This window comes from Delphinapterus leucas, chromosome 12, assembly GCF_059928025.1.
Source record: "Delphinapterus leucas isolate spDelLeu-1000000601 "Yukka" chromosome 12, BTC_Dleu_Yukka2, whole genome shotgun sequence".
Lineage (NCBI taxonomy): Eukaryota > Metazoa > Chordata > Mammalia > Artiodactyla > Monodontidae > Delphinapterus > Delphinapterus leucas.
The window spans coordinates 16,465,943-16,491,936 of record NC_143140.1 but is presented as its reverse complement, the minus strand read 5'-3'; the positions used below and the strand labels follow the sequence as shown (position 1 = coordinate 16,491,936).

The following is a 25,994-nucleotide window of genomic DNA, read 5'->3' as shown; positions in this document are numbered from 1 at the left end:
GGGGGGGGGAGCACATCTCTTTGTAATTTCTAAAACATTTGTACGGGAGAATGGGGATGACAGTTACACATGCACATGTATCGCATGCATTTTATACTCCAGGCAAGATTACGATTTCCGGATCCATGCAGTCTCAGAGCGGCTGGCGGCACTGCAGACAATATTAAACATACAACACTTAACACCACGTTCATTCTGGTGAGACAAAAACCACACAAGGTAGAACGAACACAGCTTATAATGAACGAGATGACTGACTGATGGAATGAGATGCTGTGTTCACCAGCAGTTTCCTGATATTCGACAGGTTATTGATTTGCTGTGGCAGCTCCTGGTAAATTATATTTGTTCACGTTCAGTTCTCAGACACCAGCTAGGCCTGAACTGAGGTCGGTTGATAAAGGAAGTGTTAACAAGGCAGCAAAACACAGAGTGCACCTCCGGGCCCTCCTGAGCACGGGTCGGGTGTGAAGGGCCGGGAAGGGCAGACTGCAATCAGAGACCTGGATTTGGAGGCCTCGCCTCTAGCTTGGAGATAAAAATAGCAACATAGCTGAGGGACTTTTGTGGGCATCAGATGAACTGTATGAAGCTTTGTGGACCCAGTCTGTTCGTGTTCTTGTTCATTTATAAACTACAGTGCTATTCATTAGAAAGTGATGCCATGGGGGGAGGGATAAATTGGGATATTAACACACACACACTACTATATGTGGAGCCCTACGTCAAGGACACAGGACAAAAACGCCGGAATTAACCGAGCGCCCATAGCAACTGTTGCCACGGTCTCTCCTAATCTAAACTGGACAGCCCCCTGGCTCCATACTAGGCAAAATAATCACCATGTAGTAACCTTGTATCCTCCTGACCAATCACCTAATGCCATCCTGCCAGCAGGAATTTTCTTTGTCCTGAGGCTATAAAGGTTGGCTACTAGCCCACAAACGGGGTCAGCTCTCCCTGGTCTCTCAGGGAGTGGGCCCGCGGGATTCGCAGCGCCCCTCACCATCTCTGCTGTTTGTTCTCAATAAACTCACTCTTTTCTAAAATTCTTCAGGTCTGGACATTCTTCTTCCAACCCGCGCTCGGACCACGACATTTTGGTGGCCTGTACGGGGCCATCTCCTCCCCCACCTCCTCTCCTCATTTCTTGGGACCCTCTGTGAACAGGCAAGCTTCCGTGAAAGCAACAGAGGAACTCTGGCCAGGGCCACACCCTGGTGTGTTCCGAAGGCTCCACGGCTCGCTTTGCCCCAGTAACTGCCACCCAGAACGGGGGAGGGTCCCTCTGTCTTCCTCCTGACTGCGGACTAGGCCGATTGATATTATGCGGGCACAGGTCAGGCATTTAAAAGCCATTAGGGCGCTTGCCGCTTTAAGACTCCCGTGAAAGGATATGGGGGGTCAGGGAACAGACCAGGCTGTTAGCGCATCTGCCCCCAGCAAGAAAACTTCCGTGCACCGTGAGGCACGTATTGGTTCAAGCAGAACACTGAGCCCCCTCCCCTTGGCCGCCGCCTTCCCGGCAGGACTACAAAGCCGATTCCTCAGCCTGTCTTCTCTGTTACACTTTCACCTTTTTCTCCGTCCAGATTGACTTACAGGAGCCTAAGTGTTGCCTCTGAGCCATCCCAGGAGTGCTTTTCACATTTCAGGGCATGGCCAAGCGGTGAGTCACCCGGTGGGTCCCGGGAATTTCTCTCTCTTTTCTTTCTTCCCTGCCCGAGTCGCATGGTGCCTCAGTCGCACGCTCAGGGGTCACCTCTCACGGTCAGACGCGACTGTTGGGACAGTCGGCCCATTTTGTGCCTTAGTCACATGGAGAGATCACCGGGACAAAGGGGACGCCTCTCTGTCAGCTGGTGACTCTCAGTACCCCCTTTCTACGGCGTACAGGCTAAGAATGGGTTCTGCTATGTGTCGGGAGCCTCCCTCAGACTCACCCGTCGGCTGTATCCTCAGAAACGGGAAAAATTTGACCCTGAAAATCTCAAATAGAAGAGGCTCATTTTCTTTTGTAACATAGCTTGGCCCCAGTATAAACTGGGGGACCGAGAACAATGGCCTCCTAACGGCACACTAAATTATAACACGATCCTCCAACTTGATCTCTTTTGGCGGAAACAAGGAGAGGACTCAGAGGTTCCTTACGTCCAGACCTTTATGGCCTGTAGTCAGCATCCGGAGCCGAGGGACTCATGCCGCATGTGTCTTTCTGTTGCCGCCTTATCCCCCCGGCCCCCCCTGTCTCCCTCTCCAGCAGATCTCTTAGATGACCCTCTACTCGACCTCTCCTGTCCCCCACCCCATGAACCCCCTGCTTCAGCCCCCGACTCCATCTCAACCCACAGCTCCCCATCAGCCACCCCCTTATCAGGGCGAAAGCCCCTCTCCCCTCCCCACACAAGATCCAGGCCTGCCCAATGCCAGGAAGTAGCAAATGGAGACATGGGCACTATTAGAGTCCATGTTCCCTTTCCCATCGCTGACATTTCCCAAATTCAAAACAAGTTAGGTTCCTTCAGTCAGGATGGCCACAATATTCTTTAGACTCCAGAGAAAACTGGTTAAGATAAAAATTTTTTGAGATTGCAAAAGGGGTTTCTTTTTGCATGTGCAGTTAGAAAAGCTAGTCTGTTGAAATAGTTTTTTCAGAATCCTGACCCTGAGAGAACAAAAATATGCCTAGGAAAAAGTCAGAAGTTAACTCTTATCATGTCCTTGAGCTACAAACACAGCCCACTTTGCCTGAGACTTCAGCCTTGGGTTAATTAGTAGAACTTCAAGCCAAGGGTTAAAAAAAAAAAAAGAGACATTTTAAATCTCAAGTGGAAACTATGAGATCTCTGACGGCCTGGATATATGTTTATGTCTCAGTATGTGTCTGTGTCTTTGGATAATATTGCTGAGGTTAATTTGTAAATGAGCTCCATTTAATTGGCTTAAGAGAAAAGTAAGCACTTACAAATAAAACAATTCTAAAACAAGAAAAATTAAGCTAAATTTCAGGTTCACGTGAACTGGGAAATAGTCAATATTAAATTAATACCTGGTGTTAATGTTTTTGTTTGTTGATCTAATTAATATAGACATGTCTTGAGCCATCAACATTAAGTATAATACTTTTATTGTGACTAGGTTTAATATAAACTAAATAAGATCTTATTATATCTGTTGCAAATTTGTCAGCAATGAAAATAACTCAATGTGAAGAAACTTTTTTTTTTTTTTTTTTGCAGTACGTGGGCCTCTCACTGTTGTGGCCTCTCCCATTGCGGAGCACAGGCTCCGGATGCGCAGGCTCAGCGGCCATGGCTCACGGGCCCAGCCACTCCGTGGCATGTGGGATCTTCCCGGACCGGGGCACGAACCCGTGTCCCCTGCACTGGCAGGTGGACTCTCAACCACTGCGCCACCAGGGAAGCCCAATGTGAAGAAACTTTTAAGAAAAGAAAATACAAATGAGATAAGAGTTTTGGGTGAACATTTTAGGAATAATTATGTTTTAGAAATGTCTACTTAAGAATAATCTCTCCAGATATTCGACAACTTAAAACATTTAGAGTTGTGCTAAATTAAGTGAAAGGAAGTTTATTAAATAACTAGGCCATTTCCAAATAAAATAAGATACTGAAACATTAATTACTGAACATTGGCTTCCTTTTACAGAGAAACAAAAGGTTTGGAACTATTAAAAAATTGTGTTTGGTGCCACACTGAGATATTTTCTATAAGAAAGCACATTCTTAAAAAATTATTATTTGGATGTATGTTTACCAATCTACAGAGTGCTGACATAAAGGACAGTTCATGGTTGCTTAAGGAAAGTAGGATGTATGTTTTTAGTAAAAAAAGGTATGAGGAATGGAATTACATTTTATTAAGAAAAAAGGAAGTAGGTCTAATTTAGAGTTGACTGCTCCTGAATGGAAAAATAAAGTGAGAGATACAGAAAGTGATAGAAAGTTTTGTGAAAAGTGGCCCCTGAGGAAAGAGTTTTATGCATGGTCAGGACTGACTAAGTTTATAATGAATTTAATTAAGTAAATGAATTTTAAAAGTAAGCTGGTGCAAAACTTGAATTTGGCTTTTCTTTCTGTTAAGAGGACAAGTTTTCTTAAAATGTTGAACTGCCTCTGATAACAGACTTTAAATTTCTTTACCTCTTAAGTGATCTGTTCTGTACTTGCCTTTGAAATCTTTTATTGTCACCTTGGCTAAGTAAATAACTATTGCTTCCTTAAGTGCTGTGTTCCACAACAGTAACCAAGTTACTTTGTTAATTTTATTGTGATCAGATTTTAAACGTGCCTTCTTACCATGCCTTCATAAGTCTTTTGTCATTATAGACACTTACAGTTTCACTCTAATGCCTTTGCAAAAATGCTTCCTCTTCAAGAAGATTTATAAAAAGGACTTTTGAATAAATACAAGTTTCTGACTTTCAGACTATAATGCCAAACTTGGTCAGAAACTGAAGAATTCTAATGAAAAACCTGATGGCTTCATAAAGCTGTTAACAAAAAGGATTCATTAGCAAGGACTGAATGAACTGGTAAATGTGGTTATAATCTTCTATAATTATAGAAAATTTGCATTCTATCGGAAAAGTTACTGGTTTGCATCTGTGTTTTCCAGGTGTAAGGAAAACCTACCCCTCAAACGAATTCTGACTTATAGTAATTTGGTGAATTATACCTTTGTGAGCAAAATAGAAACATTTACCTCTTGCCTCTGTCTGCTTCCTCCAGAGATGGGAAACTCTTAGGTTCCCAGGAGCTTTATCAGATAAATTAGGAATGCTACCTCACTAACAGGTACAGAAATCTCAAGGTATTTTGGGAACCTTGAAAAGGGAGGAATTCACCTAGATCTGGTAAGCGAAATCTGTGACAGGCCCTTGGTGTAAATTTCCTAGCCCTGAGAGGTCTTTTAAAAGTTCAGTCTGAGACTCCTTATAAAAATTTCTGCATGCAGAAAGCCTATATGATCAATTACAGTTATATAAATCATCAGGCCAAGCTTAGTGAGACCAGGCTGAAATATCGTTCTCTCTCTGTGTAGAGAACAAAGTTTTCTTGGAGTGTTGCTTTTAATAACAGACTATGTAAATTTCTTTGCCTTTAAGCAATTTGTATTTACTTTTAAAATCTTTTGTTACTTTGGTAAATAAATATTATTTCAAAATGATCTATGAAGATCTTGGCACACATAGATAAAGTTCATTCTGCTTCTACAAAAGTCAACCCCTCACTGCCAGACTTTTGCCATCCTGATGTCCTTAAAACATGGCAACAGTCTATTCCTAAATCAGGGAATTTAAAATGGGTAAACAATAGCTGTCAATCAGTCAGGGCTATGGAAAATCCAAGAGGGCTGCTTGGCTTTTTCCAGCTCCCTGACAAACCTCGTTTTTCATTTGATGGGGTAAAGCCTTCCCTGGCTGCAGGGTTAATGCCCTCACAGTGAGAAAAAAAAATTACGTTTCACTGAATATTAAATTCTAGTTTTGTTAATTAAGGTCTGTGTTACCGAGACTCACTTCCCAGATAGTTCCTTGATGTTATGTTATATTGCTAAAAAGTTTAATTGAATTATTAAAGGACACTCTAGTTTGTTTCTAAAGCTTATCTCAGTAATCTATTTTCGGATGAAGATCAGATGCCCCAGACCTACAATCAGGGGATTATGCATACTGGAAAAGACATAATTTAAAGGACTGTCTGCAAGCTGGATGGATGGGGACCCGTTTTGGGCTGGCTAAATGGCTTTCTTTGTAACTATACCCTCAATTTTAATCAGACTAGCCTGGAGTGGGGTCCCTGGTCAGAGGAGGATGAATATGATGTATTGCATGAAGGTAATTTCACTTTATGTTGGGGAAATTCAAGGAAAAATGCGACTAAGAAATATATTAATGAAGACCATATCCCCATAAATAGCTTGGCATTGGGAACTAAATATGTGGGGATTGGTGTGACCACCAGACGCTTACTTAGTTTAACCTCCCGACAAGACTCTCCTCCAAAATATAACATAATTCAACTAACATTCAGGAGTTTGTTATGCCAATCCCCCGGTCACACTCATAATCATTCAGAGCCCGGATTCTCCCCTTTATGTATAGATGATTACTTCCTTGGAGTTTGGCCTTCCCAATCTAATCCTAGGCCGTGGGACCCCAGTCTATTTCCAGAGGAAAACTCCCAAAAGGTCAGGGCCTGGCTCTGGGGACCCACACGGGGGTATCCTTGAGGGGCACCGGATTTTCATCTCTATGCAGTAACGGGGTCTATCTGGGTCTTCCCACACTTTGGAGGGGCCCCTGCACAATGACTGCTGTGGTCCCAGAGGCGACCATTATGACTACAAAGGATTTAGCTTCCTCAGGAGGGGCTCCCAACTTGGGTCCTTCCTCGAGGAGGCCTTAAGACCTGTCCCAGAGAGACAAAAACGAGCCACGGATTGGGGGGGAGGGGAATGCTTATGATAATCCAATTCTTGATCAGCCCGAAATAATATGTAGCATCTTTAGAGGGCTCTCCTGGTTTGCAGGCATACCCCTCTTAGAGAGGAGTGTTCTCCATCTCACCATCACGGTCCAGGAACCTTGGAAGGCTGAGGTACTAAGGAACAGCAGTCAGCCCCAGGCTCTCTGGCCGAGGGGGTTTTACAAAACAGGAGGGCCCTTAGTGTTATAACAGCTGAGGCCGGGGGGTGTCTGTGCCCTACTAAACGAGACAGGCTGCTTCTATATTAATACCTCCAGCCAGGCTGAAGAGGACCTTCAGATTCTAAAGAAAAACATCAAATTAATAGAAGATTTAAAAGAGAGAGCAGGACAGGGCCCCAGCTGGCTTTCCAGCCTCCTCCTCTCCTCTCTGGGGATCCAGATATGGACGTGGCTATTGCCCTTGTTGGGACCATTAATCCTGATAGCCTCTGTTTTGTTGCTTGGCCCCTGTATTATTAACACATTATCTAAGTTCGTCTCCCGACAGGTTCAAAAGATTCAATTCCAGACGGTGCTACAACAAGGATACCAGCCAGCTGGCACAAGGACTACGTTGGAACAAGCCGCCTTATCATTCCACGGACTCTCATCTCCCTCCGTAAATACACCCTGACAGAGAGCGGGCACTGGGCCTCAGGGCCCCATGGCGCCCCGGCCAGCAGGAAGAAGCTAGGAACGGCCATCGCCCCTTTCCCCAGTGACCTGGGCTCCCATGGCCCGAGATGGGGATAGGCAGATTACTCATGAGCAGGGTGTTAAGGGGCCAAAGATCTGGCCCACAAATAAAAAGAGGGGGGAATGTAGAGCCCTACATCAAGGACACAGGACAAAAACTCCGGAATTAACCGAGCCCCCATAGCAACTGTTGCCATGGTCTCTCCTAATCTAAACTGGACAGCACCCACCCCACCCCGACTCCATACTAGGCAAAATATTCCCCATGTAGTAACCTTGTATCCTCCTGACCAGTCACCTAATGCCATCCTGCCAGCAGGAATTTTCTTTGTCTTGAGGCTATAAAGGTTGGCTACTAGCCCACAAAGGGGGTCGGCTCTCCCTGGTCTCTCAGGAAGTGGGCCCACTGGATTCACAGCGCCCCTCACCATCTCTGCTGTTTGTTCTCAATAAACTCACTCTCTTCTAAAATACCTCATGTCTGGAAATTCTTTTTCCAACCCGTGCTCGGACCACAACACTATACATGAAATAGACAGCTAATAAGAACCTACTGTACAGCACAGGGAACTCTACTCAATACTCTGTAATAACCTATATAGGAAAAGAATCTAAAAGAGTGGATATATGTATAGGTATAACTAATTCACTTTGCTGTACACCTGAAACTAACACAATATCGTAAATCAACTCTACTCCAACAAAAATATTAAAAAATCCATTTCCATTTTTATGCCAAAAAAATAGTGATGCTGCTACAGAGTGAGGGGCCCAGGGTTCTCCAGGCCTGAAGCGGTGGACAGGAAGGGTCTGAGGCCCACAGTCTGGCTGCAGCCTTTGTGGGACATGGAGGCAGCATTCTCACAGATACGGATTATCCGAGACCAAGTGGAGGCCCTTTCTCTTCCACTTTCCGCCACGTCCACTGTCCCCAACTGCAGTGTGCAAACAGCAGATGTGTTGAGTGGATCTGTGCTGTGTAGGTAACAAGAACAGTAACGCTGACTCTTCCATGCCTAGTTGCTTAACAAATGATGTTCTAAAAAGACACCACGTGTGTGTGTGTTTACGTGAAAACACATCAAAAAATGAACTGTGCTGGTCAGCAGGTCCTGGTAATGACATAAACACTCTTGCCATGCAGCTGACAGCTCCGATCCGAAGGGCAGACACAGCTGAGCGGCCGGACTGAAGGCACATGCAGAGAGCAGGCAGGCGGGTTGACACGGGAGTCAGCAGTTCAGGGCTCTTAAGACAATCCCATCAGGCAAGGCTTTCTCTGTACTTGACCAATGTGTGATTACATGGTGGATTCACTCAGCAATAGCAATAATAACATCATAATGCTGCATCTTCTTATTCCCAGGCTAGGTTCTCCATGTCATCCAAAACTCACAACATCTAAACAAATCCTCAAAGGGATGGTGCTCAAAGTGTCTACTCTTTTCAAGCTTGTTTTTCTAATAGTAAAAATGTCAAACCTCTTTTCAGTTTCGGCCAATCTGTTCCATTATTTAAATTTATGATGGTCTGGTTCAGGAACACACCGCTGCACCTTTATTTAGAATAACGAATGGCTCGTCAACAGAGCTGCCATTACAAGTGTTCTTACTATACTTTAATCCATTACCTTTTCTGGAACTAACAGATGCTAATTACTATAGAAGGTTGGGTTTGGTTAATATCAAATTACTTCTCAAGCTTTCAAGATATCTCTCTTTCCTTTGCCAACTGAATGAAGAGGAAACTGATAAAAACGTCATAAAACCATTTAACGTGAGATTTAGTTTTCGCTCTTTTAAAAATTTCCATTGCTAAAAAAGTTAAAAAAATCTAAAATAGGTATCAGCATTAAATCCACCATGGTTTATTTACAGTAACAAAATATTTAAAAACAATTGCTCCTATAAGAATATTTTTAAAAATTGCCCCTATAAAACATTTAATATTGTCTTTAAGAATTAATGGAAAGTGGAAATAATATTATTTTCTGAATATTAGTACAATTTAAGGCACTTAAGTTGATATAAATGAGTTCCAGGTGCCTCTTCCCCTTTTGTCCTTCTAAAGTACATGAATGTTTGCCAATGTCTAATGTTAAAAAAATTCTCTAGAACTATTTTAAAGTGAACTCAACATAGTACACACTAAATTAGAAAAAAAAAAGATGTAATGTTTTCAGTCTTTGTTCTGACATAATTGTATGACAGTTAAGAATAACATCCTAATCCAGAACTTTTTAGCCAAACAAAATTTCCTTTTCCAAGGAAAGGAAAGCCAAACAGGCAAAGATCTGTTCTTGTGTCCTCCTACAAAAAAGTCACTTTCATTTATGTTTCTAGTTCGCTTCCCCTTTGGAAATCAACAGAGTATCTTGATTAGATGACTATTAAATGGATTAGGTGGTTGTTACTGAAAACACACATTGATTACAAATATAGACTCTTCACCAGTCCACTGAACTTTTCATTATTTTTTGGCTTTTTTTGGTGATACCTATGAACATGATTTTTGAGGAAGGTTTACGTAACAGTGTTTTTAGGTAGATTGCCAAAGATTATCCCCAAGAGACAACAAAGAGGTCTCTCTTTGGAGAAAGTAACCAAAACGTTGCTGTGGTCATTGATGGTGTGCAGCCCCTTGTCAAGTTCAAATGGCTGGGAAGCAGCCGACCACTGGATGATCCCTGCCAGGGACTGGGCGGCATCATGGCATCCCCATGGGAATCCTCTCGGACTCAGAACCCTGGAGTTACTGGTACGCTTAATTAGGGCTTTACCCCTTCACAGGATTAGCATCCTACAAATTCTCGCCTCTGGCACAATATGCCTATGGAACCAGGACAACCCAGTGCGTGCACAGCGCTGCATCGTCCCACCACCAGGAGGCGCTGCGCGGACCTGCCTGTTTGTCCCCAGGGCTGAGAGGGTCCAAGCAGGCAACAGGCAGCAGGGGAATTACGAGCGGGTTGGAAACCTCATTCAAGAGTCCTTAGAAGAGTGAGTCTGAGCAGGGCTCAGTAGGGTGGCAGAGTAACCTGGTCATGCACCTGAGGTTAGTTGGCATTCTCAGATCTCATGTCAGTAGCCGGGATGCTGGTACCTCTGCTTCCATGAGGTGTGTATTCTGAAGAGCTTCTGCTTATGACTACAGACCTTACTAGGAGTGAGGAGACACAGCAGCAGTTACTAGGTGGTCACCACCAGGAAAGTGCTCAGGGGTTTGTGGTCTTTCTTGAAAAACAAAGCCATTTGGCTTCATTGTTTCTCATATGTTAGTACAAGGACTAGTTAAACACTAAGGACAAACTGTGTAGTTTAATTGTGCTGCTCAAAACAGATCCAGTGCTCTTAATGGTTAAGTAGAAATAATCAGATTTGACATAGGCATTCCAAACGATGGTAGTCTATGTCTTAGCATCTGTTTCACATGAAAATAAGAATATAAATATTTTAGGATATAGCAACCTTTGTAGTAAATAACAATGCAACATAGTATAAATGATGGAGGAGTAAAATATTCAAGAACTTTTAAAGATAAATACTTATAGGAATCAATGAAATAAATAACATTAATTGCTTTGAAATTAAAAAAATTCTTGATTTGTATGAAGCCTGCACTTGTAGTTAAGATACATAACCAGTTGTAAGAATGCATGTGCCAAAAGACAGAAGAAAATATTCTAGGTTGAATATAAGAAAAAAAGCATTTTTCTTGTATTAAGTCTTACTGTGTGTTTTTAAAAGACTAAATCCTTTCCCTCTATCAATAAAGGTGAACAGAAGGAGAGACCATTTAAAAAAAATGTTTTTGAAACAACCTAGCCTTTTGCCAATAAGGATACAAGCTGACTACACTGAGAAAAGAAAAACGGTCTTGTCTTACTGAGCTTAGTTTAACAACACATGTAGATCATTCCCTGTACACAGAAGAAAGAAAATGTAAACAGTGGAAAATAAATGCAGAAGAAATATGAGCACACAATGTTTTCCATCAGTGTTCTAGATTCTCTCCCAAGACTCACACTTCTCAGAACCTAATAAAGGCAAGCACACAGGAGCAGTTCCGGCAAAGCACCTGGTGGATCACAGCACAGGATGAAATGTAATAAAAGAGTATCACTTATGCTTTAACTTTTAAGATACCCGTCTTTGTAACAGCCTCACAAGTACCTGTTAAAGCAACTTCAGAGAGTCTACTAGGAAGTCCAGCAGGGTTCTCTTAGTGCCTCATAAAGTGCCTTAAGGCAGTTTAACTACAAAGCAGGCACATAGCCACCAAGTGTTGATTAAGGAGACAGAGTAAAGCAGAAGCAATGAGATTTACAGATAATCCCCAAATCTCTGATGTATGATCTATACCTGTAGCAATAAAAACTTAACAGGTAGGAAGAAGTAAAAGCTTTCTCGTACCAGCGTGATGACTAACAACCTAATCAACCTTGTCAAGGAGGAAGAGAAAAAGGTGAGGATACCGGCTGAATCCAGCTGGATGGGTTTACAGGTGATTCTCTTCTCAGAAAGTGACAATTTATACCCAAACAGAGAACCATCTAGCTTAAAAAATGAGTTGGAAAAATTACTTAATGGAATGATTAATTAAAATAAATCAATAGACACCATTTACCACCACATATGAGATTAGAACTGTTTTAGTGGGAAGATAGAGGGAAACAAGTGAATGGTGAAATGATGCCCAAGAAGCTGTGTTTACGGCTTCAGCTGAGGAACAAAGTGGCCTCAGTTGAGACGAACGGGGATTCACACCTGACCCTGTACCGATGTTCACTCTTTTGGAACTTTAAGAGCTCTTTTGGAGACTGATGAGTTGGATTTTTTTCTTTTTTGGCTGCACTGCGTGGCATTCGGGATCTTAGCTCCATGACCAGGGATTGAATCCATGCCCCTGCAGTGGAAGTCCTAACCACTGGACCTCCAGGGAATTCCCTGACGAGTTGCATTTTTAAAGAAAAATTTTGCATCTGTCACAAACAACATGTAACCAGCTTGACGCTGCGTGTCTTTCCTTAGCCCAAGATGCTGTACATGAATTTTTAGAAAACATATCCTAACCTCAGTGTAGAAAGACAAAATCTAACAAGAATGTCCCGAAGCAGGGAACCCAGTACCCCAGGGGTGTACGTGAGCGTGTGCAGTGCTCACTCCATCCTGCAGAGAGAGGCCTGATCTACAATCCTGGCCCCTCAGTCAGAGGGCGCCAGTGCCAGAGGGGCACTGGCCCTGTATTAGACTCTTCTACATCTGGGACCCTCCAAGCTCTCAGAACAGAGAAACCGGCTCCCCGCCGCGCCCCCCCCCCCCCCAGCGCCACCTCCCGAGGAAGTATTTAGGAGATTCCAGGCTCTGGAGGACAACAGAGTTGGCTGCAGCACATCTACGCTGGTCTATCTGAATCACATCAATACAGCCTTGGCCCAAGCAGTAAAGGCTCTGCACTTGGACTGTGCTGGTCAGTCCATCTGAACTTGGGTCCAGCACCCACCGGCAATATTCTGGACCCAGAGCTGCTTCTTCCAAGGGGGAATTCTCATTAGGATGAACTTCCTTTGAGCAGATTCGCTGGAGTGCCGGCAACTTTGTTATTTCCTGAGATGTTGCTATTGTTGTTACAACATACTGCATCCATTAGGCAGTCTTGTTCATTTCAGGGCCACAGCAGGGGGGAAGAAAAGGTAACATTCAAGCGGGGCTGCAGCTTATTTCCTTCAGATTATTGACATGTTTTTAATTTTTCATTTTCTCTCTTTTTATATTCCTCCTCTTTATCTCTCTTCGCATAAAGTACTGGAGGTCAGGGGCATTTTATTACTCCATCCAAGGGGTATTTATTGAGCACATGCCCTGTCATAGCTTCACACACGGTGACGTGATGCGTAACCAGAAGGCAGCAGACCCGAGTGTGTGTGGGTGAAGCGTGAAGTAAGGCACGCGTGCCACGCACGAACACACGGTGTGTTCGTGGTGATTTCTGCCAAATGTCCAATGACCACAGAGAAGCCAGAAATCTCTGTGTGATTCTCTGAGTCAATAGCGCAGCTCAGTGGTTCCATGTATATTCCATGTATACCTGCCGACAGGGGAGTGATCTTTGACAGCCTCAGTCCCAAGCATGCAGAACAGATTTTAACATCGTGACATTTAAAACGTTTGGTTGTAGTCTTTTTGGTTCGTGTTTGGCCCGAGGGGCGGCAGCTAGACCACCTGGGTTCTGCCTGTGCTCTCTGCTTTGGTGACCTTGGAAGAAGTGCAGCATCACCGCCAGCCCAAGGTGGCCCCTCACGCAGCGCCGCCATGGAGGCTGTGCTGAAGCAAACACCTCAACACGACTTGCAAATGTCCCCTCTGGAGGATGAAACCGAGACAGGTGACCTGATTCTCAGGTAGCTGCAGAGTCCCTGCCAAAGAGGGTCTCTGCCCTTAGGACTTGGAGATAGGTTCCTCTTTTTTTTTTTATTTATTTTTTTAACATTAACTGTAAATTGATAGGTTCCTCTTTGAGATAGTCTGTAAATGGATAGCTCCCAAGACAAGGAAGACTTCAAATGTCCCCAAAGAGACTAAAACAGCTTATAATGGCTATCATTTATTTTGTTGAACTTTCTTTGAGTAGTTTCCACACAGAAGGAGGGTGGGGTTTGCGTGGAGTCTACACAAAGGAGGACCAGAGAATCAGGGCTATTCAGCCTGCCTCTTCCAGGGTCTAATGCCCAGAACCTCTCTTTGGGCACAAATCTCTCTAAAATGGAGAAGAGCAACTCTTCAAGCTATTAAAACTTTCTGGAAATACCACCCAGGAATAGCCCATGCCTTCTGCTCTCTATCTGCCACGTAAGAGAAGGGTCTCTAGCACCACCCCCTGTGTAGGCTTCCCTACCCTGGAGGAGTGGGTACATCTGACCATGCCCGCCTCCCATCATAAACGAATGCGTTTATGTTTCGGTTCATACGCGTTTTAAGTGTTAACTGAGATAATGCAAAAATGGATGACCCAGAGACTCATCACCTCAAGAGAACTCTCAAAACTGATTTCAGGACATGAAGAAATGTATCATTAGTATATCAGTACCGAGCTAAAGGAACAACCCCTGCCCAGGGCTGGCCAGGGGTTGCCTGTGTTTCCGCATTACTAGAACGGGTGTCAATGACAAGAAAAGCCTTGTGTCCCTTGTGGAGAGGAATTCCAGGTGTCTGGGACTCCCTGCTGGTTCTGCCTCTGTCCCCCGTCACCCCACCTGTGCTGGGACCCGCCTGTTCTGTCCTCCAGGGCTCTGCTCCCAAACCCAGACCTTCCCTGGCACTCAGGAACCCAGATTAAAATGTTCTCTTTCAGCTCCTTTTCCCTCTGGGTCTAGTTTTCTGCTATTCAGTCTGATACAGCATTTATTTCCTTCTAAGGCACGAAAGAATGACCATACAGTGTAGCTGATCTGGTGAAGTGTCCAGGAGGATTACCTTCTTCCTAAAGGAAGGGAGACTATTCGTTTGGATCAGATCACCTGAGTAGACCTCAGCTCTGAATGAGCGGGAGATGTTGCACAGAGAGTGTTCTTACCTCCTGGACACAGTGTTCATTTTGTCCCTCACTCCTACCCCCTCCCCATACCATACTGTTTCTCACTGTAAAAGAAGGACCCTGGTGAAGGGGAGTATATCTTATCCTGCTTCATGGGATTTGAATACTTGGGTAAGACTTCTGTCTGGGAAAACAGTAGCAAGGAACAACCAAAGACCATAATTATTATGTTTACCCCAAACATCCCATGCTCTGCAGATTGTAAAAAGCAGTGAGTGAGTTAGGGAAAGACACTTATGCTCCCAAGGGGGGAAAAAAATCAACAAAACAGCAACCTTTGCAGGCAATCTTGTGAAAGGTCCCTTTTAACCACCTCGTATTTGTTGATTTTGCTCACACGATACGCAGTTAAAACATCTGTTAGGCATCAGATTTATCAACAAACATGAAGCAGAACAGAAATCACAAACCTGCTTGATGCTTCCCCTTGTTCTTTCCTCCAGGTGCGTGCAGACAGAAGAAAAATGACGATAAATGGTGAATACATTTTATAGCGCTTGATAATGACCAAATTGGAGACTGGGGAATGAAGTACCTTAATTAATCCTTTCTGAGCAAGAGCCATACAAGCAAGACACTTTATCATGAACGTACCCAACTTTCTGACATATAGCCTTGGTGGTACAGACCCGAGACAGCACAGCACCAATACTGCCCGCATGTGACCCAAAACTATAGACTCTTCACCAGCCTAAGTTATCCATGGTTTAGGCAAAGTGGTTCTGGTCTAACCGGCATCAGCAGAGACCGTTAGAAGGGCGGTGCGGGTTGTGCTGAAGCTGGAGTCCCTGTGGTTCAGGTAGACTCAATCTGGGTTAGTTCATCTGTGACCGTGGTCTTGTGTCTCCGTCACTTGTTGGGGCAGATTTTGTTTTTGTGCTGTACAAAGTATGAATGCCCTTGCAGGACATCAGGCACACAGACAACCTAGCTCAGTGTTGGGTGGTCTGTCTAATAAGCCACTTGGGCACGTTCGGGTCTACGCAACATGGCATGGGGTCCCCGCTCTTGGCAAATGCGCTGTGTCCTTGGGCGGGAGTCTTGCTTTCTTGTGGGTCTCGGTGCTCTTATGAATAAACTGAAGGCGCTGGAGTTGGTAATCTCTGAATTCTAACCCTAAGGTACCACGTGGCACCCTAGGAGCCTGACGACTCCCTGAAGCTTCACAGACGATCTGACTCATTTCCCAGAATAGCACATTTACCTGTGCTTCACCCCTGCATAGCCTTCACTCCCTTTGATATGAAAATCAAGAAGTGAGTTCCTTCTCTAAATCCTTCTGTTGTTAAAACAAAACTTGGAAATAGCAACTGCTAAGACCTCCAAAGTGCACGTGAGAGACGAACTGGACCAGAAAGGAGAGTGTCCAGCAGGTCTGAGCAGCATGGCCTCTCGCACCCCGCACGGCTGTCACACCACCCTATTCCCTGGGATGAGCACGTGCAGTCAGTGCACCCCACTGTATCTCTAAACTGGGGGGACGAGAGCACGGGTGGGTGTTTTTACTGATAATGTCAATGATGCTGCTGCTGCTTTTGGTAATACAATCTCTTCCCTGACCAGCTGTTTAAAATTGCAGCCCCGAACGCTCCCCCAATTCCTTCCCTACTTTACTCTTCTCTTTAGCACTTACCATCATCTATTCTATTATATATTTTGCTTATTTATTTTTACTGTCTCTTCCTATTATATCTTGAATATACGCTCCCCGAGGCCCGGGACTCTGTTGGTTTTTCTCCTCCACTGCTGCATTCCCTGTGCCTGGAACAGTGCTGTGCACACAGTCGGTGCTGTAGGGGAGCAGAATGTGGCACCCCAAAAATCTGGCACCCCAAAGTGTGTCTCTTTGGCATGAGAATAAATTCAGGCTAATTATTTTTAAGAGACAGAAGTCTCAGGAAGTTTTTCTTATCTCTCCCTTAACTGCCTAAAAGAATTGAGATGAAGTGCCTGTTGCCCCTGAATAGAGCTGTCACCAGAGAGGTCTGTAAAGAATACGGGCCAGGCGTGGTAGGGACTCAGCAGGGCCTGGAGGTGAGAGTGTCTCCATCGGAGGGACTCCGTCCCTTGTCTCTTCTGGCCCAGGAAACACCAGCTTCCTCATCCCCGTGTGAACTGCCCTTTTCCCCTCTGAGTCCCAAACTAGCACCCGCAACATCCTCCTTTGTCTTTAGCTGAAGATGGTGTTTAACGGGAGGGTTTTGCCCATTTGGGGGAATTGCTCAGTTTTCCTGGGATTCTCCCGTGTATACCTGTTATCAAACTCTTGTTTGATTTTCTCCTGTTCATCTGTCTCATGTCAATTTAATTCTTAGACCAGAGAGAAGAACCCAGAAGGGCAGAGGGAAAATTTTCGTCTCTGACTGTTCTCAATGAGCGCTGACTGCACGAACGCACGGATGAGTGAACGATCTTTCCCTTCAGAAGTTCTTCAACCCCGAACGTTATAGGAAATACACGATGTAAGGAAGAAGTTTTGGTCTATTTCTTACTGTATCACCCTGCACTCGCTAAGCCAGTTAGTTATAAATGTAAAACGAACCCTCTAAGTCACTGTAAATTATTCTCCTCACAAACCTACACATTTGATTAAAGCGGGATTGCTTCCAGAGCAAAGGTTCTGAACTTGGCTTCAGGGAGTTTGTGAATACATTAAAATTTGTAGGCAGAGTTTTGATTTTTTATGCGTTGAATATTTTTCTTGGGAAAGAGTCCATAATTACCACCATGTTCTTAATGGTTTAACAAAGAACAACGAAGATTAAGAATCACTGCGGTTTGGAACAGCAAACTATGGCTGAAGGGAGAGGTGCAGGGACACTGCTTGTCACGCCTGGGCAAACAGCCGTGTTCCTCAGTAAACAAGGCCGAGACCCAGAGGCTAAGCAGGGCGCAGGGAGAGGCCTGGTAGCTACAGAGGGACAGGATGGAGGCAGGTGTCCGCATACACGTTCCTCCACCCCCGTCCCCAGTAGAAACAGGGAAAACAACAGAGAAAAGAGAGAATTACGGGAGTAAAATAATAGTTTATGCACTGGGAGAATCTGACTCATTATTGAATAGTTTTTCCAGGCTGCAGGATGACTTTTAATCCAAAAATTGCAGGAAGTGGGAAGCCAAATAATCACATATAATAAAATAATAGCCCACGCTCTCCTGTCACTTGGGAACTTTCTTTGTTTGTTTTTTTTTTCCCACTAGCCTTTTTACACATTACCTAGCAACCTTCATAAAGACGAGACGTACAATTTCCATACAGTTCCCGTTTTTGATTCATACCCTCAAGGAACAGATGGCACACGAGTTATATTCCCTTTTTGTTTTAAAATACTACACCTTAGAGTCTAATTCTCAAAAAGGGAATTTCCCTACATTATAAGCTCTAAATGAAAGCGACTTCTCATCCACATGTAACTAGGCCGCACCCGCTCTAACACCCTGGGGTCAATGAATCTCTGTCGTAGGTGCTGGCGCAGGTTTGACCCTGACCTCTAGGAGGTGTGTCCCACAGGGTCAGAACTGACCTTGGCCAGCTCTGGTCCTTCGCCTTGTGGATGGGAAGCCAAGGCCCAGGGCTGGGCAGGGAAGGAAAATGACAGATCCCGTGAGTTCACGATGGCCCCGCAGGCCTCCTTGGAGGTGGCGGCTCCGGAGAACCGGCCGTGAGGGCCTCTCCGGCTGGTTCTCTTGCACTTTGGTAAGAAGAGGTTTCTCTGAGTCACACTAGTCAGCTGCCTGCAATCCCGTGAAGCCACTGGGACTAAGGCCTTGATGGGCTCTTAAAGGAAACAGCAGGTGCTCAAACGCACGAAGTCAGCTGAGCCGTCTGAGAACTCTGCACAACCCGGGGGACCGACTACTAGTCCAGAGGATGACTCACGGGGGGCCGCCCCTGGCTTACTTGCTTTTCGTGTTTTACTGAGGATTTCTTTCATTAAATGGTGATTACGGTTTAGTCTGCGAGCTGAACTGGAGTCCAGGCTTCTGGGACTAAGGACTGTTTGGGAATTAAAGATGCTGCGGCAATCATCAGGCCTGTGCACGACCTTTCCAGCCCCCTCCCCTCTAGGCACAGGGGGGCTGCACCTCCCTCCCGGTCCCCCCAACTCCCCCCGAGCTGAAGCACGGCTGGGTGACCTGCTTCGGCCAATGAAACGTGAATGGAAGTAACATCTCTTTAACATTTTGAATGTTAATTCCAAGCTGTACTCTGAGTGGTCCTGTCACCTCACTGTACTGCACCCCTTCTCTCCTTTCGCTGCTGATGTTGGTTTGATCTGCAAGTGAAAGCTAAAGGCCCATCCTGTAAGGGGATGCCGAGGAGAAATGACCTTGAGGGACTTAAATGTGCAGACGTGATGCTCCCCAAGCAGCCCTGCCTGGGGTCAGGGGATGGCGGGGAGTTTTAAACAGTCATTGTTTTTCAAGAACCAAGGCACTTACCTGAGGAATTCTGGTGGGCTTTATGAAATGACATATTAGAAAATAAGCATGAAATAGTAAAAATAAATCTCTATAGAGTTCAGATTCTTTTCATATTTAAGCCCAGTCTGTGGATGGTGAGGAATGATACAGAATCCATTTAGTTTTGCACCTGAGCTCTTACCAAACAGCTTTGAATCTTTCAAAGAGCAACAGAGAATAAGACAAGCCCCGAATCGACACCTGTGCATGCGTGTGTGTGTGTGTGTGTGTGCATGTGTGGTTTGCTTTACAAACTTAAGGAAACGCGACTACAGCCCCGACTGTCACACTGACACCTACTTGGTGGGGCTGCAGGTGTGCAAGGCCTTCAGGTGCGGCTTCCAGGTTGCAATGGAGACAGATTTCTCGTCGGCTGCATAACTACGCCAAACGCACTGCACGCGGCATACGCAGGGACATAAGAAAGAAAAACAAAAGAGAGGAGGAGAGAGAATGCAATGAAAAGGGAGATTAGTAAATTAATACAGATTAAGCATCTTTTCCTTGCCATGTTCAGCCCTGATAAATGTCCGAAGGGTGAAGAGGCTTGGGTGTTTTCGCCTGGCTGTGAAATATGCTCCACCACATCCACAGAACTGCTTTTCAAAATAACTCACATCAGAAGCAGAAGTACCACAAAGCATAACACAGAGGAGTTTTGGGATTGGTTAGGGAAAGACGTGGGAGGTGAGCTACCCGAGTGGGACTGACTGTGCATCCCGGGAGCCACTGTGTGCCCTTAATCACCACTTGTAAGATAGAGGCAAAGGACCCTGGAAATCCATGAGGCGACTAGTAAATTAGCTAGTAAACTGATGACCACCAGGGCATGTTAATGATGTAGTGAAATCCCCTGCGGTTGAACCATGTGGTACTTCTAAGGCTAACCATGAAGGTGGAGATAAGAGGCAGGCCTAAAACAGGGTGGGGAAACGTATTCTCAGGAATACGATTGGAAAGCACGTAAGAATTTAATGCTGGGGTCTAAGAACACGTTTGTAGCTCTTTGATGCGAAACACAAGCTCTGTGTACTTCATATAATTATACCTGATATATATATATAACACAAAGTGTTTTCATGTAATCCCCACAGTGTGGATTAAGGCCCTTATGACCCTTATTGTGTAGAAGAGAAACTAAAGGCTCAGATACATTAAGAGGTTAACACAAGGCTGGCAGAGGTGAGACACCACCTCAGGTTGCCTGGCTCTTGGTCTTAGAATCCCTCCACGGTCCTTTGCTGAGTGACCGTTGTTGGAACAGCTTCCCTCTGAACTGTCCATTTCAGAGGTTGCCTGAACTTACTTTCCATTGAGATTTTGGTGAATCTCTTCCTTTGCAATAGGTCCGCAAACATCTCTAGGGACCAAGTGTTTATGCCACTCTCCTGAGAGGAACATTTTTATTATAATTCATAAATCAAAACATTCTATTTTGTGTGACTATTTCATATAAACAGGTCATGCCCCTGCTGTCTTACTATCATTCATGATTTTGAAATCTACAATGAAGAAAACAGTGACCTAATAATATTCCTTTTCCTGACAATATCATTGAATATGCGTGTGCAGAAAAAAGAGTTAAAAATTGACATAATTAATTTGGAAAACTTTGGCTGTATCTATTAAAGCTGAAGTATATATACCCTATGATACAGCTACACACTCCTGCATGTATACTCAACAAATATGCTTACACAAGCTCATCAAAAGATGTGTACTATAATGTTCAAAACAGCACTACTCTGTTTTTAAAATCTTAACATGAATTTTCTTACTTGTTTACTTATTGAAGTACAGTTGGTGTACAATATAAGTTACAGGTATACAATAAAGTGATTCACAATTTTTAAAGGTTATACTCCATTTACAGTTATATTGGCTATAATCCCCATGTTGTACAATATATTTTTGTAGCTTATTTATTTTATACATAATAGTTTGCACCTCTTAATCCCTGACCCCTACCTTGCCCCTCCCTCTTCCCTCTCTCCACTGGTAACCACTAAGTTGTTCTCTCCATCTGTGAGTCTAAACAGCACTACCCCCTTTTTTTTTTTAATATTGGAGTCTAGTTGATTTACAATGTTGTGTTTGTTTCAGGTGTACAGCAAAGTGATTCCGTTCTACATATACATATATCTATTCTTTTTCAGACTCTTTTCCCGCATAGGCCATTACAGAGTATTGAGTAGAGTTCCCTGTGCTCTACAGTAGGTCCTTGTTGGTTATTTTATATATAGTAGTGTGTACATGTTAATACCAAACTCCTAATTTATCCCTCCCCTGTACCTTTCCCCTTTGGTAACCATAGGTTTGTTTTCTGTGTCTAAACAGCAGTACTCCTAATAAACCAAAGTTGGAAATGCTCGAGCAGCCGTCCGCAGGCCCATACATGGGTGAGCTGTGGACTGCTAGCACAGTGGATCAGCACACAGGCACGATGCACTGTAACTACACCCAACAGTGTGGACGACCTTTACACGGATACTGCTGCGTGAGAGGGACAAGACACAAAAGAGTGCCTGTGGTGTGACTCCACTTCCACAAAGGACAAAAGCAGGGAAACCAATCCCCGCAGTCAGAAGGCAGCAGGGCGGCTCCCCCAGGGGCAGAGGTGGAGTGAGGGTGCATGGGGTGCTGACCACCATCTGCTTCTTTCTCCGGCTGCTGGCGACAACGGGTCACCAGCCGGAGTTTTCTAGGGTCTGCGCTGCATTCCCTACGCACCTTATACTTCAATAAGGTGTTCAAGAAGTGATATAAAAAACTAGGAGGATATATGGTAGGACCTGAAGGTTTTTATATTATTAAGGAAGGTTTAACTAATTGAAGCCAGCCTCCTTGCCTGGAGCCTTCATCACACGGCTCACGTTGGCTGAACCTACAAATCCCTCAGAACGTACGCTAAGCATCTTGGCATCTTACAGAGAGCAAAGCGGTTGTCATCGTATCATCCTGAAATGTTAGTTTTGGCAAGTGCTGTGCACTCGCAATCTACAGAGTGATTCAGAGTAATCAATAAAGACACATGGGTTTATTATCGCAGCTTCTTCTGTAGTGAAGGCCAGAGCCCCGCCAGTGCTGCTTTAATTAAACAACTTTAATAGAAGGCATCAGATGTATGTGGACTTGGATACTGTGGAAGCAGGACTCACGTAGAAGTGAGAAGCACACAGCAGGCCTGGGCGTTATTAGATATCAGTGGAAAAAAATCCCAAACAACAATACGACAAAAAATGGGACCAAGACATTACCTGCCAAAGTTATAAAGAACGGGGGGCAGAAGTGGCCACGCTTAGAAAATTGAAAATTTTCTTAACCATGAGATCTGGCTTCGTGCTCTTTTTCTATCACATTGATCTCAACAGCTAAGCTCTTATTCCCTTCATTAGGAGCAGAGGGCAAGTGGCATCTCCCTCGGGGCTGATACCAGTCCGCAGTCGAGTGGCAGTGGAGCAGGTACCTATTATTCTCACCCTCTAATCACTCTGTCCTGGCCTCAGCTCTCCCTCAGCTTCTGGAAGCTGAACCCAAGGCCACAACCATGTGATCGAGGAGCCGACGTTCCTCTACTTGAAGCTAAAATCACACAGTGGTTGGCAAGAGAAAGTGCCCAGAGGGATTTAATTTACATGGTACACACACTCCCAAGGAAAAGTCACCAAAAAGCAACAGGAAAGCCGAATTCACCATTTACTCTGCGACCCTGGTGCTCAAGGTAGCCGAACAAGTTCACACTTTGGTCTAGAGCTATAAGCGCAATGTCAGTATAGTTACGTTTCAGGGAGTATTTAGTCTGCATTGTCTGGAGCATTACAGCTATGGCGCACTTGACCCTTTCTGGAAACCTTAATTCCAGCTGAGCATCCAAAGGTATCATCAACATGGAATGATTTCTTTCAAGGTATAGAATTTAAGAAGCCAGAGAATGAAAAGGTTTAGGGTGAAAACCAGTAATATCGCTTTCCCCACTTTACTTCTCACTCATTTTTGTTCCTCAGTGGCAACCCCTTCAACTTTTATAGCTTCTGTTTCTAATTTTAAGAATCCTTATTTTTAAGGATTGTTCTCATATTTCTTTGGGGTTTTTCATTTTCTTACCATGGAAGATAGTGACATAGCCATGTACACACCTTCCCCTGATCTCATCCTACCAACAGTTTTTAGTTAATTTTAGTTAACTTTTAGTTAGTGAACACTACTTAGTGTTTGCATTACTTTGACCCCGTAACTACTGTTCCCAGCTCAGCAATGTGATGTGTACCATTGACTACATTTTTCTTTCCCGTGTAATTTATTTTGGTTTTTCTTGGAGCTGGTATTGCCCTATTTTAATGTCTTGATTTGCCTTTATGTACCTAGGAGGAAAACATTCCTGAACTCTCCAACAGAACTCTAAAATCCCATTTGTCAGATACATCACGAAAGGTGTGTCTCCTTGCCGCCCTCCCTCCGGCTCTCTGCTCTCCGGCCCTGGAACTGCCCCTCAGCAACAGCCTGGAGGTCCCCTCACTCCTCCCTGGGTGGGATCTCTTGCTCCCGGGACACCACGTCTCCTTCCTTTCTGGGTTCATCTCCTTGTTTTGGAGGATTAATTCTACCCAAGTAGCTTCTCCTGTTTTTCTTTTTCTTTTTTTTTCCATTTCAGCTTTATTGAGGTATAACTGACCTATATACAGTTGTGAGATCTTCTAAGCTTACATCATGGTGATTTAATATATGTACACATTATGAAAGGCTTCCCCCCATCTAGGTAATTAACACATCCATCACCTCAGGTATTTATTTGCTTGTTTGTTTTTTGGTGTGAGAACATTTTGCTTGCTTGTTTTGGGTTTTTTTTTTGAAATGCATTGTTAAAGACTTTTTATTTTATTTTATGTTGGAGTATAGTTGATTAACAATGTTGTGATGGTGTCAGGTGTACAGCAAAGTGATTCAGTTCTACATATACATGTATCTATTCTTGGTGTGAGCACATTTAAGTTCTACAGTCTTAGCAGATTTCAATTATACAACACTGTTATCAACTATAGTCACCACGTTTCACATTACAGCCTCAGGGCATATTCATCTCATAGTGAAAGTTTGTACCCTTTTACCCTATTTCCCCCACCTTCCAGCTCCTGGCAACCAGTTTTTGCTTCTGTTTCTAGGAGGATGACTTAAAAATTTTTTTTAGATTCTACATTAAGTGAGACCATGCAATAGTCGTCTGTCTCTGTCTGGTTCTCTCACTCTGCATAATAACAAGGTCCATCCGTGTGTTGCAAATAGCAACTTTTTCTTTCTCATGGTTGAATAATATTCCACTGTGTATATATACTGCAAAGGGAAACAGTATGGAGGCGCCTCAGAAAATTACAAATAGAACAGCCATATAATCCAGCAGTCCCACTTCTGGGTATATATCCAAAGGAAATGAAAACAAGATATCTGCACCCCCATGACCACTGCAGCATGATTCACAACAGCCAAGATACGGAAGCAACCCAAGTGCCCATCGGTAGACGCATTGATAAAGAAGATGTGATATTAGCTTCCTGAGTATGGGGAAATGGTAGGTAAAGTTTTGAGGTTTTGCACATCTGAAAGAGTCTTCATGTTACTCCCATACGCCATGAATAATTTGGCTGAATGTAGAATTCTAGATTGGAGATAATTTTCCTCCATAATTTTGAAAGTATTGTTCCACTGTCTTCTTCTAATTTTAAGGTTACTAATGAGAAATCCATGCAATCCAGATTCTGGACCCTTTGGGTATGTTCTGCTCAGAAAGCATTTAGGATCCCCTTTCTTGCAGGAGTTCTCATATTTCACAAGGGCATCCTCAGTGTGAAGCTTTTTGTTCACAGTGCTGGGTCCTTGGGGGGCCTTTTACTGTGGCCCCTCCTGCCCTTCATTTTTGGGGAACCAGAATATAATATTTATTTGATAAAATTCCACACTTAGTTTCCCTGTATTCTTTTTGAGGTACTTCTGTGGGCTGAATATTTGATCTCCTGGAAGTGTCATCCAATTTTCCTACTGTTTTTTGTTTTATTTTCCATCTCTGTCTTTTTTTTCTATTTTGGGGGAGATTTTCACAGTTTTATCTCCTTTTCTGTTTTCTTCCTTTTCTGCTCTCATGTTTTCCACATCTAGGCATTTTTTTTTTCTGAATCTGTCCTTATTCATGATTAAAGCATTACTACAAAGGCTGTATAAGCTCTGTATATGTGGCTTGAGTTTATTTTAGTGGCCTCACTTTGGAAGGCTCAGTTCTTTCACTAGAGGAAGCTGAAGTTTCAATACATAATTTGTTTTTCTTTTGGGCCAACTAATTTCCCCAGAGCAGCATCTTCTACTCTCTTCCCTCAGGAAAATAAGCCCACCTGTCAGCATTCATTTCACACACTTGTACTTAATTCCCCTGTTTCTGTTTCCAATAAAGCACCTTGGCTCCACCCTGAACTGGACCAACCTCTCTAGAAGGAAACCGCTCACACAGAACTTCTGAAGGATCTTGAAATGCTAATCCCCAGGCTTCAGTGATGTATATATGAGGCTTCCAGTGCTGGATTCAGATTCTGACACCAGGGACCTGAGTCCTACCTCTTGCCAAGTCCCTAGGCTTGTCCTGGGGATCAAGTGACATAATGTAGCAGAAACACTCTGCACACTTGTGAATAGAAGCACTTCGCAAGTCTTAGGCTTTATTAATAAAAGTGGTGACATTGGGGAAGAATCCAAAACGTTACTGAGG

At 44.0% G+C, this 25,994-nt stretch overlaps 1 protein-coding gene across 1 annotated transcript in view; it reads right to left on the bottom strand.

The window, feature by feature from the left end:
* The window catches only part of KCNQ5 (potassium voltage-gated channel subfamily Q member 5), a 576,674-nt gene that overhangs the window by 62,570 nt on the left and 488,110 nt on the right, over window positions 1–25,994 (bottom strand). The window contains exon 8 of the mRNA XM_022590395.3: window positions 19,547–19,641. Coding sequence (XP_022446103.2) covers window positions 19,547–19,641 — 95 coding nt within the window. The remainder of the gene's footprint in view (window positions 1–19,546; window positions 19,642–25,994) is intronic.